General features: G+C 42.1%; 1 protein-coding gene across 2 annotated transcripts in view; it reads right to left on the bottom strand.

Moving 5' to 3' along the window:
• Positions 1 to 1,784: 1,784 nt before the first annotated feature.
• MREG (melanoregulin) overlaps positions 1,785 to 20,303 on the bottom strand; it is a 67,036-nt gene continuing 48,517 nt past the window's right edge. For both annotated transcript variants that reach the window (XM_032278304.1, XM_032278305.1), the window contains exons 3-5: positions 4,512 to 4,602; positions 3,052 to 3,215; positions 1,785 to 2,476 (exon numbers count right to left, since the gene is read on the bottom strand). In XM_032278304.1, the coding sequence (XP_032134195.1) occupies positions 2,342 to 2,476; positions 3,052 to 3,215; positions 4,512 to 4,602 (390 nt within the window). In that variant the 3' untranslated portion in view covers positions 1,785 to 2,341. The remainder of the gene's footprint in view (positions 2,477 to 3,051; positions 3,216 to 4,511; positions 4,603 to 20,303) is intronic.

The raw sequence follows: 20,303 nt of genomic DNA, 5'->3' as shown, positions 1-20,303 counted from the left end.
TAATTCCTTGTAAGAAATATTTCCTGGATAATTCTATGTATTTTAATAATCACAGAGATAGTCTTATCCTTACTCATTCATTACCAAAAATACTGTGGTAACAGTTTATACTCCATAGATGCAAATAATCTCATCACTTTGACATGAAAAAGGCAGAAAGACAAAACACAAATTCTGAGACAGAGATTAAAACGATACAACATCCTTAGATTTTTGTTTGTTCGTTTATTTTATTGTTTGTTTCACTGTTTGAATGTTTATCTTGGAAGAGCCTACAGAAGTGAGGGAAAATATCTGCAGGCTAATTTTAAATAACACGAGACAAAGATTAAGCATTAAATATAAAAAATAAAACTTTTAGCTGACTTATTAAACTAGGAAGAATTTTCCTGAAACACAGCAGTTAAATTGGTCTGAAATGCATTCATAAATGGAGAACATGGTTCTCATCTATGAAATATTTTAAACATTGTGAATGCTACCAAAAAGCTCATCAGAATATAAAAATTTTCAAGTCCTCTAAGCAGACTAAATACAAGTTAGTTTTTAACCTGAATTCAGAAGTGCAAAATCTGTAAAAATAGAAATATTGTCGTTATTCTCAGCAATCTATGGATTAATCCTACAAATCCCTAAAGTCTTTTTAGTAACATGAACCGTGATCTCTTCATAAGCTCCTTGCTTAAGTGGCAAGTAACCTTTGAAGCTGGGCTTCTGAATCCGTAGAGAGAAGCAAGCTGCATTCGCAGCATTGCTCCCTTTGAAAATTATCTTCTGAACAGAAGAACGTCCAGCAAAGATCGTCAATGCAACACTCCCTGCATATGTGCAAGTCTGCATGAGGGGTCCCCCACAGGTGCAACTCCCAGCCAATGAACCAGAAACAGATAAAAGACAAGAGAAGAAAGCAGAGGTCAAACGTTTCCATTAACAGATGCTATCCCAGATAAAATGCCAAGGGCTTGGCCGGGCCTGGTGGCTCATGCCTGTAATCTCAGCACTTTGGGAGGCTGAGGCAGGTGGATCACGAGGTCAGGAGATGGAGACCAACCTGGCTAACCTGGTGAAATCCCGTCTCTACTAAAAATACAAAAAAGTAGCTGGGCGTGGTGGCACACGCCTATAGTCCCAGCTACTCGGGAGGCTGAGGCAGGGGAATCGCTTGAACCCGGGAGGCGGAGGTTGCAGTCAGCCGAGATCACACCACTGCACTCCAGCCTGGCAACAGAGGGAGACTTCATCTCAAAAAAGAAAAGAAAAGAAATCCCAAGGGCTTTTGGAATAAAAATGGACAATATGCAAAGATGAGAGAACCACATATAAATCATGTTGGAAATTTAAAATGCATGTACCACACATGAACACAGAACTCTTTAAATGCAGCTGTAGGAAGTTCCATTTGGGGGTCATCCTCTTTGGAACTCCCTTTTGAGCAACACTCCTTGTCATTTCTTTTCTTTTCTTTTCTTTTTTTTGAGACAGTCTCACACTGGCACTCAGGCTGGAATGCAGTGGTGCAATCTCAGCTCACTGCAATCTTCACCTCCCAGGTTCAAGCGATTCTCCTGCCTCAGCCTCCTGAGTAGCTGGGATTACAGGTGCGTGCCACCACATCTGGCAAATTTTTGTATTTTTAGTAAACACAGGGTTTCACCGTGTCAGTCAGGCTGGTCTCGAACTCCTGACCTCGTGATCCGCCCGCCTTGGCCTCCCAAAGGGCTGGGATTACAAGCGTGAGCCACTGAGCCTGGCCACTCCTTGTCATTTCTAACATCTGATACATCTGTACTTCTGAATAATCATAACTGGTACTCAAAGCGATGACCTGACACCCTCCAAGGTTCTACAAGGTGACCAAATCAGAGAGGTCACAACATGCCTAGCATTATTTTTGGATTAGCATACATTTTATAATAATTATTTAAAATTGGTAATCCATTTTTGGGCTGGCTCAATGATAGCTCTCTCTATTAATCATATCGTTTTACTAACTGAAATAGTCCACTCTCTCAGTAGGATTAATGATCTGAGATCATGGTACAACCAAAACCAAAGCTGGAGCAATGGGCCCTTGGAATGGAACCACCCATTGTGAACCATTCATCTGACCAATTCTTGAACTTTCTTCCTAAATGTGAGATCACAGGGTGTTTCAGTGCCGCCTGCACAATTCATAAAGTAGGGTCCTCAGATTAAAGACCTTACATTTTCGTAGAATTCAGAACCATGTTTCACTCAGCAGACTCTCTATTTGCTCACTCTCTTCTACGTGTAATTGTCCAACTTTGGTTGACTATTAAGTCCTCATGGAAGATTGCCATTCCGCCCCTGAGCCTCTCCTTTAGGGACTTGGAAATGGAAGGTAGTGCAGTTCTTTCTGGGCATCTGCCATGCATGGAACCCCGGGCTTCTTGGGGTAAGTTCGACGAGCAAGTTTAAAGAACTCTTCTGCAGCATCAAGTGCAATGAGACGGTCCTGCAAAAACAAACGACAAAGAAACTGCTGGTGAGATAGAAAACAAGACACGTTGGTGGGAAAAATCAATGTAACTACAACAAAACCCACCCTGGAAATGACCATGAGCAACTAAGATGTTTATTAATTTATTCCTAACAAATGTAGAGACACACCTTAATCCTTTACTTACATTTTCCAAGAAACATTCCCCCACTCCTTAGAGTCTTTCCAGATTATTTGTTAGTCTTATAGGTTATATAAACAATACTTCTCACATCTCTTTGACCTACAAATTGTTCAGAAAATAGACTACACAGCAGAACTCGCTGAAAAATACAAACTCTTGAGCTGGAACCCAAGCCTCAGCAGGTCCAAGTGTGATACAGAAATCTGAACTTCTAAAGCTCTTCAGGTGAATCTGATGCTGCGGGCCACTGGGAACCAGTGTATATAATGCCAGCATCTTCCACCTCATATGCGATAGTGACGGTGGCGTTGGAATAAGGAGGATAGTGAATAGTTTTTAAAAAGGCAAACATTTAAAGCAAAATTAGGGCAGATTAAAAAAAAAAGAAAAAAGAGCATCCACTCACCACAACAAAGAGATATCTCTCTGAGAGCTCCCAACTTGTTGGGAAAATATTGGTTTCTTCAGCCAGTTTTAACAACATCTCTCGAGCTTTCCTTGTGTTTTTGGAATCGCTGATGGTGCTGAGTTTAGTCACTGACAACAGAGAATCAGCTTCCCTTTGAAAACCTAAGGTAGAAAAAGTTACCGCTCATATAAAGTGGTCCCAAGTTAACAAGTGTCCTTCAATATGGTCCCTGCAGGAGAATGTGATCAGACCCATGTGGATTCTGTGTAAGCATCAAGCATCAAGCATCAGAAAACTGAAGCCAAAGGCTCTACGCCATGTGCTGCCTCCCAGATCCCTGTGACTTGCAGGACCTTTAATTAAAATTCTTTTGGCATTTTTTTTTCTCTTTGAAAACGTTTCCCTCAGAGCCTCAGATACTCATCCACTGGCTGCTTGCCACCCTGTTTCTGGTTTGAAGCCCTTTCCTGTCTTCCCTACTCTATACCTTCCCTCTGTCCCCAGAATTCCTACCTGCCTCCCCATCTGCAATGTGGTTCCCTCCAGACACTCCTTCTCCAAACCTAGATTTCCTTCCTCAGGGTAATATGATCAGCTGGTAAAAATCACTTACCCAAAAGTATGAAGACTCAAAGACTTAAACCTACTTGGAGTAACTTACATTGTTTTAAAAAAAAAAAAAAATTAGCTCATAACAATACTGGACATGCAAAGAGGGCAGAGGTCCCATCCCATCCCACTGCATGCCAACCAAAGCAATACAGACCAGTTACATGGTGCCCCAGGCTTGAAAAGCTATGATGCCAAGATGTCACATTCTCTTTCAAAGCAAAAGGATCAAGGACTTCAGAACTGATAAATTCACTTTTTAAACATTGAAGCAGGATTATTTTATAATGTGGGGGCCACATTTATTGTATCAAAATTCCTAGGAGAACTGAGAAAAATCATTATTATTAACCATTAGTGATTAGGGCAGACATCTACCCTAATGGCACAAGTGTTTTTCCCAACCTCGAAGCTTTTCTTTCCGTATTTCTTCTGAAATTCTACACTGAGTTTTGCTGTCTGTCTTGGAAACAATGTTTCTCCCAACCTGCGTCATCTTACAAAGCAATGACTAAGTGGCCAACACCCCCATCTAATTAAATTAATGTACAATGCCAAAAAAGTAAATGGTAGTGCTCATGTGACTGCACTGGACTGTGTACCCTATACTGGGGACAGATGGAGTAACACATGGCAGAGTGTGTCCTGAAGACATGGACTGGTGACAATAGAAACATCAGGCATTTATGCATGAGGATGTAAGAGCAAGATTGGGAAAATAATTAGTACACAGTAGCCTTAATTAGTCAATTATCGACATTCCTTTTATAAAAACTAAGGTGGAGAAATTGAACAATAATGATAACAACTAGTTATTTTTACCATTTCACAATCTCTTTCAGACTTACCTAAATCTTCTAAGATGCGCTTCCATCTGTTTCTTACTTCCCTTCGAATCTGCCGCAGGGTATAGATATCATAGTTGAGTTTCTGCCACTCCTGTAAGAAAATAAAAGTTTAGTTTTATTTACACCCCTTGGCTTAAACCTCTATCTCATTCCTAAACTTTGTGTGACTTAAACATATGGTTCTTCTCTTTTATTAATCTTCAAAGCATGCCTAAAAGAAGAGAAGGAGATGGATGCAATAGTCGATAGGAATACTGTCGGCTACCACTGCTGGAGATCTGATGTGCACCAGGTGATATGGCACCTTGAATAAATTCTCTCACTTCAACACTTCACATTACATATTCTCTCAACTTAATGATCTCACTTGTCAAGTGGAGTTAACAATGATAAATATCCCATTTAAGAGTGTTATAAAGATTGATGAATAAAAATAATAAAATCTATATGTTATTAAAGCCATTTTATAGATACAGTAACTAAGGCCCAAAGAGCTTCATTGACTAACCCAATGTCATCAGCTAACAGGTATCAGAATAGGTATTTGAACCCAAGTCTGGCTTCAAAGTTCATAAGAAACTGACACACACACACACAAATCTAGGTCTCCCTTTGTTATCAGAATAAAGTCGACCTGAAAATCCCAAGTTTCTTGATTCCTGGGCAATGTTTCCTTCACCATATCTCAGCAACATACTTTTTTATTTATATTCCCTGGAAAGGATGAATCTGTCACAAATTCAACTTTATCAACTGACTAAAGTTCTTTATCAGTCCTATGTATAGAGGGCCATCCATGTCCCAATATAGAACTTGAATCTTTTAGGAGCATTATAATCCTCCTTGGGATAAGTATGCCTTTAAAATGTCATAGAAATTTGTTTTTAAGGAGCCTTGTCACTATGAAGCAGTCATTTTATAGAATATACCTTTTACTGTTTCTTAGCAAGGACATTAACCACACAACTAACACACAGCTCAAAAGAACATCATTCTAAATGCTCAATTTAGAACTCAAGTTATATGATATTTAGACTCCTCTAACTGAAAATGTTTCAATGATGCCATTATTCCTCTGTTCAAGGCTTGCCTTGGTTATTGCTAATCAACTCGTGACTGGTTAAGAAAAACCTATTTAGCTGCCATTCACAAAGGTTTATAGATACCACTTTGAAAAAGAAAAGCTAGCTAAACAAATTGTGTTTTGTTATGACTGCATTTTAGATCTTGAATCTGAGGATATGCCAGCAGCAGGACATGGGCATTCAGCTATTTTCTAGAAGTCAGGAAGTGGCAAGTTTGAACACTCTTTCCTGGTTTTCTTCTTTTTGACCAAAGGCATGTTGAATGTGCATGTGCACAAGTGCATGGTGATTGGGGTCAGGGACAAAGTCTGTGACCTTGGAAGAGGGTGAAGTTAACTAAGTCATCTAAGAAATATACAACCCTGACTTTATCTTTAACATGATGTTAAAGCATACCTATCTAATCCCCCACACAGTACATAACTTGTAGAGGAAAAAACTCAAGTACTGCTGTCTTCATTGGATGGACCTTATACTTACTTGGTCACTCAGTATAGCATATTGGAAAATACTGTGGGTGCTGACCCTGAGTGTCTGGATTTGAATCCCAGCTATTTGTTGACAGCCTGACTTCAGAGAAGTTCTTAACCTTACTGTGCCTCATCTGCGATATGAGGATAATAAAACTACCTACCTCATGGGCTTATTGTGAGGATCAAATGAGTTAATGCAAGCCCTTTAAGTGGAGGTTGGTCCGCATGCTCCTCCAAATCAGTGTAGCACAATTAAGAAACAATCCTAGGTCAGGAGCACTGACTCACACCTATAATCCCAGCACTTTGGGACACAGAGGTGAGCAGATCACTTGAGGTCAGAAGTTCAAGACCAGCCTGGCCAACATGGCAAAACCCCACCTCTACTAAATAATAATAATAATAATACAAACATTAACTGGGGGTGGTGGTGCACGACTGTAATCCCAGTTACTCAGGAGGCCAAGGCAGAAGAATCGCTTGAACCCAGGAGGCAGAGGTTGCAGTGAGTTGAGATCGTACCACTGCACTCCAGCTTGGGCAAGGGTAAGACCCTGCCAAAAAAAAAAAAAAAAAAAAAAGAGCCAGGCGCAGTGGCTCACGCCTGTAATCCCAGCACTTTGGGAGGCCAAGGAGGGTGGATCACGAGGTCAGTAGATCGAGACTATCCTGGTCAACATGGTGAAACCCCATCTCTACTAAAATACAAAAAATTAGCTGGGCGTGGTGGCACATGCCTGTAGTCCCAGCTACTTGGGAGGCTGAGGGAGGGGAATCACTTGAACTCAGGAGGCGGAGGTTGCAGTGAGCCGATATCGTGCCACTGCACTCCAGCCTGGAAACAGAGTGAGACTCCGTCACAAAAAAAAGAGAAAGAAAAGAAATAGTCCTTCAGGAGTCAGAATTATTTCTACTATGAGCATGTAGACACGAAATATTACATTATTCAGTATCCAGTTTGTGAGGATCTCCAGAATAAAAATTTATCTGCTCTAAGTATCAAATGGTTTTATCTTTCCTAAAAATCATTCATCTTTCTGGACATTGTAAATTTTATAACTGATCTAATTCCACTTATGCCTGAAAATTTCAAGTCCTTTCATGAAAAAAAAAAATACAAGATTTCACAAGCATTTTTTAATCACTTCCATTTCTGGCTACTTTTTATGTCTTTATTCATATTTTCCTCTTTCTTTCCTGTATTATTCTAGTTTATCTTATCTCACTATACTTTCATGTAAGTTGCCTTAACTCCTTTTAAATAAGGAGATGGCAGTAAAATAAACTAAATATTAGGCAGAGCCACACTGTGCTTATTCTCAATGAAAATGACCTCGCTTTTTGGACTTCATGAAAAGTGACCAGATTCTTAGTCACACTTGGTTAGAGACTCACTCAATCCATGGATGAGCTGCCTCTTAGGTTCACACAACTTTAACTTATGAAACAAACCACTAGGTGGCTTCGCCAACTTAGTTAAAGGTCTCCACCAATTTTTCTTTTAGCTCCTTAGGCTGATGTCTTAGGCCTTGTTCTAAGTGCAGTCAAATCTCCATCTTTCAGAGACTCATATATCATTGGATCATCCAGGCGTTGGACTTTTCAAACATCCTTCCCTTCCTGCTGTCCATCTATTAGTCATTTTGCTATTCCTAAATAACAACAATGAATGTTATATGAATTCATTCAGTTTCAGTGTCTGTTACTCTGATAAAAAATTTGTTGGGGAAGCAACACATAACTCATAATCAATAGGAGATTAAAGATCTGCTACGGACGGCTCCACAGCTGATGCGTCTTTGCATCCCACCTTCCCCTACCATGGTTTGGGGACAACTTGCACATGACAGGTGCTTATGAAAATTAGTGGAATGAAATTACGGATGTCATACTTCCAAATTATTAGTCTTCTTTTGACAGGATAATCATGAATAATCATACATGAATGTATCTGGAAATTTTATGGAAAATTTAAAGCTCTAAAGCCAGTAGAAGCATTGGTAGAATTTTAACTAAGAATAGGCACTTGATTAAATGATTGGTAAGAGGAGAATCTAAATTCCTCTTAAACATCCAAAGAATAGGATCTTGAGATGGTTTGTCTCTGTGTCCCCACCCAAATCTCATGTCGAATTGTGATCCCCACGTGTTGAAGGAGGGCCTGGTGGGAGGTGACTGGATCATGGGGGTGGTTTCTAATGGTTTAGGACCATCCCCCTGGTGCTGTCTTGTGATAGAGTTCTCAGGAGACCTGGTTGTTTGAAAGCATGCAGCGCTTCCCCCTTTCTCTCTCTCTCTCTCTCTCTCTCTCTCTCTCCCCTTCCCTCCCCTGATGCCATGTGAAGAAAGTGCTTGCTTCCCCTTCATCCTTCTGCAATGAGTGTAAGTTTCCTGAGGCCTCCTAGCCATGCTTCCTGCATAGCCTGTGGAACTGTGAGTCAATTAAACTTCTTTTATTCATAAATTATTCAGCTCATGTATTTCTTTATAGCACTGTGAGAACAAGCTAAAACAGATCGAAATGCACCAAATGAAAATCAGTGATGTAAAAAATCTTATCCAATTACATCTCTCCACAACTAAAGAAACTAACTCCCAGATGGGCGTGGTGGCTCATGCCTCTCATCCCAGTACTTCGGGAGGCCGAGGCAGACAGATCACCTGAGGTCAGTTCAAGATTAGCCTGGCCAACATAGTGAAACGCTGTCTCTACTAAAAATATAAAAATTAGCTGGATGCGGTGACGCACACCTGTAATCCCAGCTACTTGGGAGGCTGAGACAGGAGAATCGCTTGAACCCGGGAGGCAGAGGCTGCAGTGAGCTGAGACCATGCCACTGCACTCCAGCCTGGGTGACAGAGCGAGACTGTCTCAAAAAAAAAAAAAAAAGAAAGGAAAAAAAGAAACTAACTCCCCTACTCCCTAGCATTAGAGCAAGTCTTCCGATGTCCCTCTACAATTTTTAAATTGTAATGATTTATTTTTTAAGCTTGAAACAAATAATTTGAAAACAACAGTTAAAGGTCAATTAAATATTCTTCCCAAGTGACTTCAATGCAATGCTACAAGACATCAAAAGTTAAAGTCTTTTTTCTAAAATAATATTTTATTTGTTTCTCCTTAATTTCTGAAATAATACATTGTGGTCAGTGTGATGCTACAGCCCTGAACTTTAACAATGGGTAAATTAGCAAAGGTATAGCAAAAGAAAACATACTGAGCTAATTTCATAAGATACCTGAGGACAAGCCAAGCTGAAAAACATAATTGAAAATGAATAACTGAAGATGTTTATAGATGAATTCTTGGGGGTTTTTTCCTCATCAGTTGTTGGCCAAATCAGATTAGGGCTGCTAGATAAGAAGGTTGAGGCAACAACATGAAAGGCAGAAAGAACTCAATGTCCTGCCACCATCAGTGGCTAATTCTCCTCCAGCTTTTGATGCCCAGGAGCTGACCTTGACCGTGAGTCCTGATTTAAGCTCCTCAGATCACAATCTTATGCATAAAACTGAAATAACATTTGATTCTTTGATCAGCATCTCCCCATTTCCCCTACCCTCTATCCCCCGGCAATGACTGCTCTACTCTGCCTCTATGGGTTTGACTTTGTTTAGACTCTACATATAAGTGAGATCATGCAGTAATTGTCTTTCTGTGCTTGTGTTATTTCACTTAGCACAACGACTTCTAGGTTCATCCATGTTGTCACAGTGGCAGGATTTCCTTCTTTGTGAAGGCTGAATAGTATTCCATTATGATCTATTTACCAAATTATCTTTCTCCATTCATTCATCCATAGACATTTAAGTTGTTTCCATATATTGGCTACTGTGAATCACGCTGCAATGAACATGGGGTACAGATATACATCCCCATGGTGTATATATGATTACTATAGTTAACAATACTGTATTGTTTAGTTGGAATTTCATATGATTTTAAGTGTCCTTACTGCACACACGCACACACATACACACCCACACAGACACAAACACACAAATGGTATTTATGAGTGGTAACGGATGTGTTAATTAATTTGACTGTGGCAATCACCATACAATGTATACGTATATCAAATCATCATGTTGTATACGTTGAATATATATAAATTTCGCCAGTTAATTACATATTTTAAAATTAAAACACAACATTTGATTCTCATCTATATAATTGAGGTTGTAGATAAATGGGATAGTTTAAAATTACATTTTATTTCTTATTTAAAAAGTGACATATGCTTGAAGAAATATACTCTAAAAACAACTTACATATATTTTAAATCATCTTAAACTCTTAGGAACAACTTCAAAAGAGATCAATTTATTTTTAATTAATTATAAAAATAATATAATCATATAGAAATAAAATATCAAAGATAATAGAAAGATATAAAATGAAAATTAAAGTTTTCATTTTTCATTTCATCCTCTTCTTCCAGTCTAATTCTTCAGAAGTAGCTACTGCTGAACATGTCTTCTTCTTTTTCTGATAGCTACTCCATAACTCCAAGAATAGGTTGATACTTCCAATTTCTCATGTGCTAACTTTAAACTTAAACTTCTTTATACTCCCTCCATGAACAAAGAGTAACTTAGCTTTTCCTCTGTGCGCTCTCTCTCTCTCTCTCTCTCTCTCTCTCTCTCTCTCCCCCCTATCTCATTGCAAGGGAGGCTGGAAACGTGGGGAAGCAGATTATCAATAGCACTTTGGACCAACCACAATTCATCCCCTAAGGTTGGCACCTTGCTGCCCCAAACAAAAGCTGGGTTCTGATGGCAAGGAAGAAAGAAAGTACATGAACACTGGGGCAGCTAATACGTTTGCCACAAGTCATATGATGTTTGCTTTGCTAACGTCTGTTATCCCTCTCCCCACCCATCAATCTATTAAGTACACCCAGACTTTCCTTTGCATAACAGTTACAGTCTTAGCTCTCAGAGTGGACACTGATTGGCTTATGCCAATAAACTCATTTTGGGCTGTATATTAGAATCATCCAGGGAATGTTTTAAAATAGCCATGCATGGGATTCACCTCCCAGACCAATGTAATCAGAATCCCTTGAAGGGGTTCCAGGTTTGCGATCCAATGATCCAAGCCAACTGGCATAAGCTGTTGGTTCAGGGATGGGCATGTAAACCAATTCAAGCCAAAGAGAGGCAGTGAAATCCATGAAGCTTCTGGAGCAATCAGGAATGGTGTTTTCTCTTCTCCTGCACAATGTGATATGAAGGTACAAAATCTGGAAATGCCCTCATCACTTTGACTAGCCTGAGATGAGCCAGATTAAACAAAAAGGCAACAATCAGAGAATAAAGTTGAAAGAATCACAGAGATATAGAGCCTATGGATATCCTGAGCCTACGGGTCAATTCTCATCTGCAGTCAGACCTATTTCAGGAACTCTCTGTTATCTGAGCCAATTCCATTTGGGTTTAGACAACTGGAGTTCTTTTTCTGGCCCTTGCATTTGAAAGATTCATGTTGCAAAGCCCACTCGTTGAGTATATAAAGGACAATATAGATACCACACAAAATGTTAGTCTCATATTTTCCCACCCTCGCCCCCAGTGAAAATTTTCAGTACGTAGATTTATCTAGCTGGGATTAGAGAGGGCTTATAGAGGATGCAGTGTAAATGGCTCTGCCTAGATCCCAATCTTTCTGTCCCAAGAGTGTCTTAGGCAATTACACAGATATATCAGCAGCCCTTGTCTGTAGCCAGGGCTCATTTTATGGTGCCTCCCCTGAATTCTGTCCAGAGAGCAGAGCTCTGACTCTCATGAGATGTTGCCATAACAAAGGAAAGAGGTGGCTTACATCTAATTGGCTACTTTCTTCCAAAGATCCAAGCGAACAGGTCCTAACTATGATTGGCTAAACCATTCAACTCCCTTATGAAGACAGGTTCCTCAGAGGTAGCTCCTGTTCTTCTGGATCTAATGGCCAGTTCAAAGTTCACTTTTGATTGAAAAATTTGAGCTAAAATCTATTCACCATCTGAAGACCAACCATTAAGATGACTTTGTCTTTTGTCTTTCTTGGATGGTGAAAAACCATCTTAAGAGGAAGATGTTCATACTCAGGCCAAAATGTTCCTTTTTGTAGTTGATCTTTGTGCATGCACGCATGCACACACACACACACACACACACACACACACACACACACACAAAACAACCAGAAGAGTATTACTCAAATGTTATAGATGACACCCTGCTGAAGTTATGTAACTTGTCGCATGCCCAACTGCAAACAGCAGCTAAGCCAGAACTCAAATCTAAGTGCATCAAATTCCACAGCCCACAGACTCTATAAAAAAAAGAAAAAACAGAAAAAAATGACTAGTTATTATTGTTTTCTCAAATTCTGCTTCTTTTTTTCTTATGCATTCATTATTTTATTTTATTTTATTTTTTTAGAGGCAGACCTTCGCTCTTATTGCCCAGGCCAGAGTGCAATGAGGCGATCTCAGCTCACCGCAACCTCAGCCTCCCGGGTTCAAGTGATTCTCAGCCTCTCCAGTAGCTGGGATTACAGGCATGGGCCACCATACCCAGCTAATTCTGTATTTTTAGTAGAGATGAGGTTTCACCATGTTAGTCAGTGGGCAGATCACCTGGTCACTCCTGACCTCAGGTGATCCGCCCACCTTGGCCTCCCAGAGTGCTGGGACTACAGGTATGAGCCACCGCGCCTGGTCGTACTCATTATTTTTTAAGGTAATATATTTACATGATTCACAATTCAAAAGTACTAAAGGCTCTGCCCCTCAGCCACCAGTGTTCTCTCTACAGGTAATTAATGTTACCAATTTTACCAGCATTTTTCCCCATACATACTAGCATATTATATCTTGCACTTTTTACTTGATAATATATTTTAGCAATCAGTCTGTATCAAAATGTAAGATTTGGGCTCTTTCTTTGACTTTTTTATCATTTGGTATAGACAAAAATGGAATAAACACATTTGTTTTATAGAAAATGCCCCATCCCCCATATTACAATATTTTCCAACATGTGACTTAAAACCTGAACATTCCTTAAGACTTTTTGCTTCCTAGTCATTCTTTCCAACATCACCATTGAAAAGTATTAGGCCGGGTGTGGTGGTTCACGCCAGTAATCCCAGCACTTTGGGAGGCCAAGACGGGGGGATCACGAGGTCAGGAGTTCAAGATCAGTCTGTCCAAGATGGTGAAACCCCATCTCTACAAAAAATACAAAAAATTAGCCAGGTGTGGTGACACACACCTGTAATCCCAGCTACTCAAGAAGCTGAGACAGAGAGTTGCTTAAACCCGGGAGGCAGAGGTTACAGTGAGCCGAGATCACACCACTGCACTCCAGCCTGGGCGACAACGCCCAGACTCCGTCTCAAAAAAAAAAGAAGAAGAAAGAAAAGGCCGGGCGCGGTGGCTCAAGCCTGTAATCCCAGTACTTAGGGAGGCCGAGGCGGGTGGATCACGAGGTCAAGAGATCGAAACCATCCTGGTCAACATGGTGAAACCCCGTCTCTACTAAAAATACAAAAAATTAGCTGGGCATGGTGGCGCGTGCCTGTAATCCCAGCTACTCAGGAGGCTGAGGCAGGAGAATTGCCTGAACCCAGGAGGCGGAGGTTGCGGTGAGCCGAGATTGCGCCATTGCACTCCAGCCTGGGTAACAAGAGTGAAACTCCGTCTCAAAAAAAAAAAAAAAAAAAAAAAAAAAAAAAAAAAAAAAAAAGAAAAGTATTGAGCTCCCATGTGTGTCCATGCACTATATATAATCCTTTGGGAATTTTCATTTCAACTCAAACAACACACTAAAAGAAGATGCCATATAGCCGGGATGATGATGACACTGCATTACAAAAATTACATACAACTAAATCTCAGACTAAAAATTATAGTAGATAAATATTTTCACTTGAAAGTAGCAGCTTCTTGGTAAACTGAATTATTTGAATACGATGACTGCTGTCTCTTTCCTCCCAGTTTTCACCAACTGACATCACCTTATGCTGCTTCTACTTAAAATGAAGAGGGATTATCTAAAAGATAGAAAAATTGTCTTGACTGCTTCTCCAGTTTAGTTTTCTTTCATTTGGTAGGTGGTGGGAAATATCAGATATGGTGGAGAAACAATATAATACATGATGGGAATCTGGATTTTCACCAGCCTCTAAGAAATCCTCTCATGTTTGCCTTTCACAGAGAAATGTGAAATGGATAATGCAGACTAGGGTAGTTCTGCCACTACTGAAGAGTACACAAAACTGTTGATGTCAATCTGGAGAAAAGTCCCCAGTAATGCACCGTGGGGCTCTGTTTTGAAGCGGATTTTTATCAGTGACTCGACGAAGTCAAAGATCACATAAGTTGAAAGGATTACTAGTACATGGAATCGTAATTTCAAACATGTAACAAAAAAGCCTGTGAAGTAAAATCTAAAGGCCAGAATGTATTTGAAATAAATAAAAATACACCCTACTCTTAGGTTGAAAAAAATCAACACAGCCAAAGCAGCAGATGCAGGAACCTGCCTACACAGCAGTTCATGTGAAAGAAATGCTAAGGGCTTGGATGAACCAACTGTTTCAAATCTACCCAAAATGTGGCATTCAGTCTGCATGGATTGTGAACCTACTCTGTACCAAACACAGTACCGGGCTGAACAAGCAATGAATTGCACCTGGACCCTGCCCTATAGGAATGAAAATACAGCCCCAAAAAACTCAAATGAGATTATACTGCATTAACAGAAGCATTGCTCAAAAAGAAGTAGCAATCAACGTCCTCTTCACAGAACACCTGAGAACGTGGTTTTGGGCAATGTGGAACAGCCATGCAGCCAAGAGGAAAGCAACTGAGATGGTGAAATGCTTGGAACCCATGGCATGGTGGCCTAGTTCATAGATCTGGGAATTAGGGGACTTTGAACAATATGGTACACATCCTTCAAAGTTAAGCAGTTGCTATATGGAAGGATTCCTTTTTTTTATTCCAAATTGCTCCGAAATGCAGAACTAAGACTAACAGGTGAAAGTAACAACAAAGAAGATCAATATAAAGAGGAACTTTCTGCCCTTCCCCACTGGAACACAGAAGTATAATTTCTTTTTTCCTTTTTTTTTTAGGAAAAAATGGAGTCTTGCTCTGTCACCAGGCTGGAGTGTCGTGGCACTATCTTGGCTCACTGCAACTTCTGCCTCCCGGGTTCAAGCGATTCCCCTGCCTCAGCCTCCATAGTAGCTAGGACTACAGGCACGCACCACCATGCCTGGATAATTTTTTTTTTTTTATTTTAGTAGAGACAGGGTTTTACCAGGTTGGCCAGGATGGCCTCAATCTCCAGACTTCGTGATCCACCCACCTGGGCGTCCCAAAGTGCTGGGATTACAGGCGTGAGCCACCGCACTCGGCATATAATTTCTTTACTTTATATAGAAATACACTATATAATTTTCAGACCAGGTATGGTGGCTCATACCTGTAATCCCAACATTTTAGGATACCAAGGCAGGAGGGTCACTTGAGCCCAGGAATTTGAGACTAGCCTGGGTAACACGGTAAGACTTCATCGCTACAAAAAATAAACAAAATTAGCTGGACATGGTGGTACACACCTGTAGTCCCAACAACTCGAGAGGCTGAGGCAGGAGGATTGCTTGAGCTTGTGAGGTGGAGGCTGCGGTGAGCCATGATCATGCCACTGCACTCCAGCCTGGGCGACAGAGTGAGACACTTCTTAAAAACAATCACGAAAGAAATGTACTATACAATTTTTAATTTCCAGAAATTTAATTTCTACAGCCTCTTTCAATATATTATTTTCTGTATCCTGACAAAAGCCAAAAAGGATTTCAAGGCATCTGCAAAAAAGGGCAGACAGATGACTGATAGATTAGATAGATAGATGTCATATTTACAGAGTATTTACTATTTCCTAGGCACCACTCTGATCTCTTTATATATACTAACTCAGTTAATCCTCATAACGTGGTGTTACCCTATGAGACAGATACCCTTATAATCCATCTTAAGATGAGGAAACTGAGGCTGAAGGAGGTTAAGTAACTTGCCCAAGTGCACACGGCAGGTAAGTGAGAAGCTGGGATTTAAAACCCAGACAGTCTGGTTGTGTGGCCGATGCATTGAGCCACCATCCACACTGCCTCTTAGAACAAGACAGGAGAGGGTGGGCAAAGGAGGAAGGAGGAAAAGTAGTGGACAAAAGAGAAAAAGTAACTGATCAGAGAGAAGACCAACCTGAGGCCACAGCAGCTACTCCTGAGGAGGAACTAGGAAAACACAACTGAAATCTGGGGAGAAAACGAACTTTTCTAGTGGCAGAGGACTCCTCACATCCAGGCAAGGAGGCTGCCAAACCCAAGGGCGTTCTTCTTCTGAAGGGTGGGTTCACGGGACACAGCAACCTGGTGCCTCCTCGGGGGACTTCAGTGCCCCTCTTCCTCCTCGGAGCCAGTGGCAGCCTCTCCAGCCCTTCCCGCTTTTCCCTTCCCTTCCTCCCCACACCCTCCTCTCCACTTTGTCCCCACTTCTTCTCTCAAGGAGTGAGACGAAGGCAAACCATTCCCCTCAAGATGAAGGAAGAGAGGAGGCGGGCAGAAGCTGCAGAGGTCTGAGATTCTAAGGATCAAGAAGAGAAGGGAAATATTTTGGACTGAGCTGTGCTTGTCTGCAGCAGGGAGGGTTGTGAGACTTTCTGACACTTTCTGAAAGGAGGCTTCAGGCTTCCAAACTGAGAAACACCCCCAAAAAGGCTTACCTAAGGTACCTCCTCTGCTCTTCCCACTTCCTGCCCCCCCACCTCTCATCTCAAAAAGGAAGCCTTTCCTTGGAAACCTCCCTGGAGAGTGTGCACCGTGCACCCTTCTTCCATGCTTGTGAGACTACAGGGTTACAAGAACTCCTGATTCAGAACACAGCCAAGTCCTCTTCAAAGCTCGTGCAGCAGACCAGTTTCACTCACTCACATGATGGGCTTCCTCCTCCCAGAGTTAATCAGCTGCAAATGTGAACAAACACCCAAATGCTTGACTGCATATGCCAACCCCAAGAGAAACAGGATTCTGCAAAAAATGAGCTCACTTTTCTTCACAGGACAGCAGGTGTCACTGAGGCAAGCAGCCACAGTGCCCTGCCCTGAACGAACTCCTTGGCATCCTCAAGCTCCAGTCCATCTTCCATCCCTCCCTTCACCGCCAAACGGCTTAGAATGGGAGGCTCCCTTGCTCTTCTCACTTCCTCTTACCTCCTTATCGCCAGCCCCTGGCAATCTGCCTTCTTCAGGCCTGCCTCTCTACAGAAAGGGCTAAGGTATCACTTCCCTCCCCATCCTACTAGTGACCTGATTTAGAGGAGTCCTATAGTCCTTTCCAAAGACCCTCACTGCCTCTAAAGCATTTAATCCTGATGGCCATACTCTTCTTAACACGCCTTTGTACGTTTCTATGGGAAAAGGGAAAGGAAATGAGCATTTGTTAAGTGCCCACTGAGTGCCATGGGCAGTAAGTCCCCCACCACCCTGCAAGATGGGTAGTATTATCCCAGTTTTGGGGAGGACAGTGTCAGTATCCTGCCTAGAGTCTAAGTCAGGAGGAGCTGTGGGATTCGGGCTCTGCTGCCTCTAAAGCACGTCCTCCAGCCGATCCCCTCACTCTTAGCTCTCTTCCCTCTGCTGCTTCCTCTTCCTTCATCTCTTCCTTCATGCAGGCCTTTCCTACGGTTCTGTCTTACGTCTTCTTCTCACCTCTATCTCCCTAGATAATTTCCCCTAATGCCTCAATCTCTGTTGTCATTACTTATCTGTAGTGACTTTTAAGTCTCTTTCTTTAGTCCTCGCCCCCAAGCCTCAGCTCCAGGTCTCAATATCCACCTTTCTGCTGGATGTCCCCACCTGGATGGGCTGCTGACCTACAGATGAGCCCAATCAGACTCCATCATCCTCCCACAAGTCACCCTTCCACCTTATGTTCCCAATTTGCCAACTGCTGCTCACTCCGTTAATCCCGTCTTCCAAATCTAAGCCAGTTACCTCAGCTTGTTGATTTTCCCTCTGCACAAGATTCTTACTCTTTTCTGCCTTAATTGGCCTGAATGCCTGCAAAAACTGGTTCCTCTGCTTCCAAAAGCTAAATTCTCCAATCTCCTCCCAACCTGCTGTCTTCCTAAGGATGAGATTGGGTCACTTCCCTCCCTGAAAACTTCAGTTGTTCCATACCACTTGCTGAATAAAGTTTTAATCCCAAGAAGGATACCCACGATCTGACCTTTCTGGTCTTCTTCCCAATGACAGTCCTATCCACAGTCTGCCTCTGACACTTGGGGCCACCAGTCTATCCTCCAGCACACCTTGAACCTGAGGCCTCGACCATGCTCATTCGTGCCCTCCTTCCTCTGTCATCGAAATCCTACTCACCCTTCAAGGCTCAGTTCAAATGCCACCGCCTCTGAGAAGCCTCTACTGTTCTTACCAATTGAAAGTAACTGCTGCTTCCTTTGAACTTCCTCAGCTCCTTTATGAAAATAGTTGTAGAGTTACTGACTATATAGATACTCTTCTACCATAAGTATTTATAATGTCTCCTTCACTACCAGAGTCTAGGCTACCTGACCACAAGAACCGAGATGTGCCCAGGTCCTACCCAGTCCTTTGTACACAGCAGGTCCCCTGATGGGGCTGCTGAACTGCACTGCACATGATGGCGCATGTAAAAACCAAGTTCTGGCAGTGCTCAAGTGCTTATTGTGAACATAGAAAATAGCACTGAATTTTACCAGAAAAAGCCACTTGGGCTATAATCCATGCCATTCTGAACAAGGCAGGTTTATATAGTTAAGATATTTGGGCCAGGCATGATGGCTCATGACTGTAATCCCAGCACTTTGGGAGGTCAAGGCAGGCAGATCACCTGAGGCCAGGAGTTCGAGACCAGCCTGGCCAACATGATGAAACTCCATCTCTACTAAAAATATAAAAATTAGCCGGGCATATTGGCCCGCACCTGTAATCCCCGCTACCTGGAAGGCTGAGGCAGAAGAACCGCTTGAACCTGGAAGGCAGAGGTTACAGTGAGCCAAGATCGCACTGCTGCACGCCAGCCTGGGTGACAGAGCAAGACTCCATCTCAAAAAAAAAAAAATGGATTCTAATATTTTGAGAAAAGAAAATGAATTCAAGAAAGGTGGAATAAAACAAAATGACCCATTCACCTCTTCCACTCTGTGCCTAATCAAGCACTTGATATTTGAAAAGTACTTTTCAATATGTCTCTTTAAGTCATCAATACTGAGGATGTACTGTGTGGCAGGCACTGTCCCGGGCACTCCATGTGTTACTACATTCATCACAAAATCCCAGGAGATGGATGAGACTGTGGATCCCTTTCTTGAGATGTGTTGAGTAAGGATCAATGAGGTTAAGCATCTCAGTTGAGATCTCACAGCTGGTAAGTGGGGAGCCCAAAATTTCAGCTCAAGTCTGTCTGACTCCAAAGCCCATGCTACTCCCAGCATGCTAAGCTGTCACACAATTAGGTCCAAGTTTAGTCCACCATATTGTCCTCCCCTGTCACCAATGTGGAAACTAGGACACAAAGAAAGAAATGGAACATAGTGTGCGGGGACTTTCTTTCTAAAAATAGCTTCCGGCATGTCTGCTTACTTGGGTCCAGAACACAGACAGGCCTCCTTCCTCCATTTTCCAGCTGCCCTTACCAACACCCTACTCACTGCCCAGCTGCAGGAGGAAGGTCAGTGCCATGAGATCCCAGGGCAAGGTGCAGGTCGGGGACACGGCAGGGAAGACAAGCAATGGTGGATCATGTGGAAAGAAGCTCCAAGCTTTTTTTAAACACACCTGGGCCTGGACCATGTCAGGGCCACTTGCCCAGGAGGGCATCCTCTTCTGGGAGATGAAAGCTGATTCTCTGCATCTAGCAGGCATGATGTGCAAGTGAAAAAGACAGGATTGTATTTCATTGTTCCTAGACAGCTGGTGCACTCATTAACTGTCTGCCCTCACCTCAGCCTAAATGTCAAAGGCTCAAATAACACAGCAGAGAAACACAGTGTCTTAGAGGATAAGCAAAAGACTGGACTAACCTTGGAGGGGCAGGTGGCAGGGTGTGGAGGCCAGGAGGGGGTAGAGGTCAGGAGGGGTGGAGGCCAGGAGGGGGTGGAGGCCAGGAGGGGGTGGAGGTCAGGAGGGGGTGGGGGTCA

Source organism: Sapajus apella, unplaced genomic scaffold (genome assembly GCF_009761245.1).
Source record: "Sapajus apella isolate SASKATOON/1434 unplaced genomic scaffold, GSC_monkey_1.0 scaffold10, whole genome shotgun sequence".
NCBI classification, from domain to species: Eukaryota; Metazoa; Chordata; class Mammalia; order Primates; family Cebidae; genus Sapajus; species Sapajus apella.
Note: the sequence above shows the minus strand (reverse complement) of the source record. Positions and strands in the feature narration are given on the sequence as shown.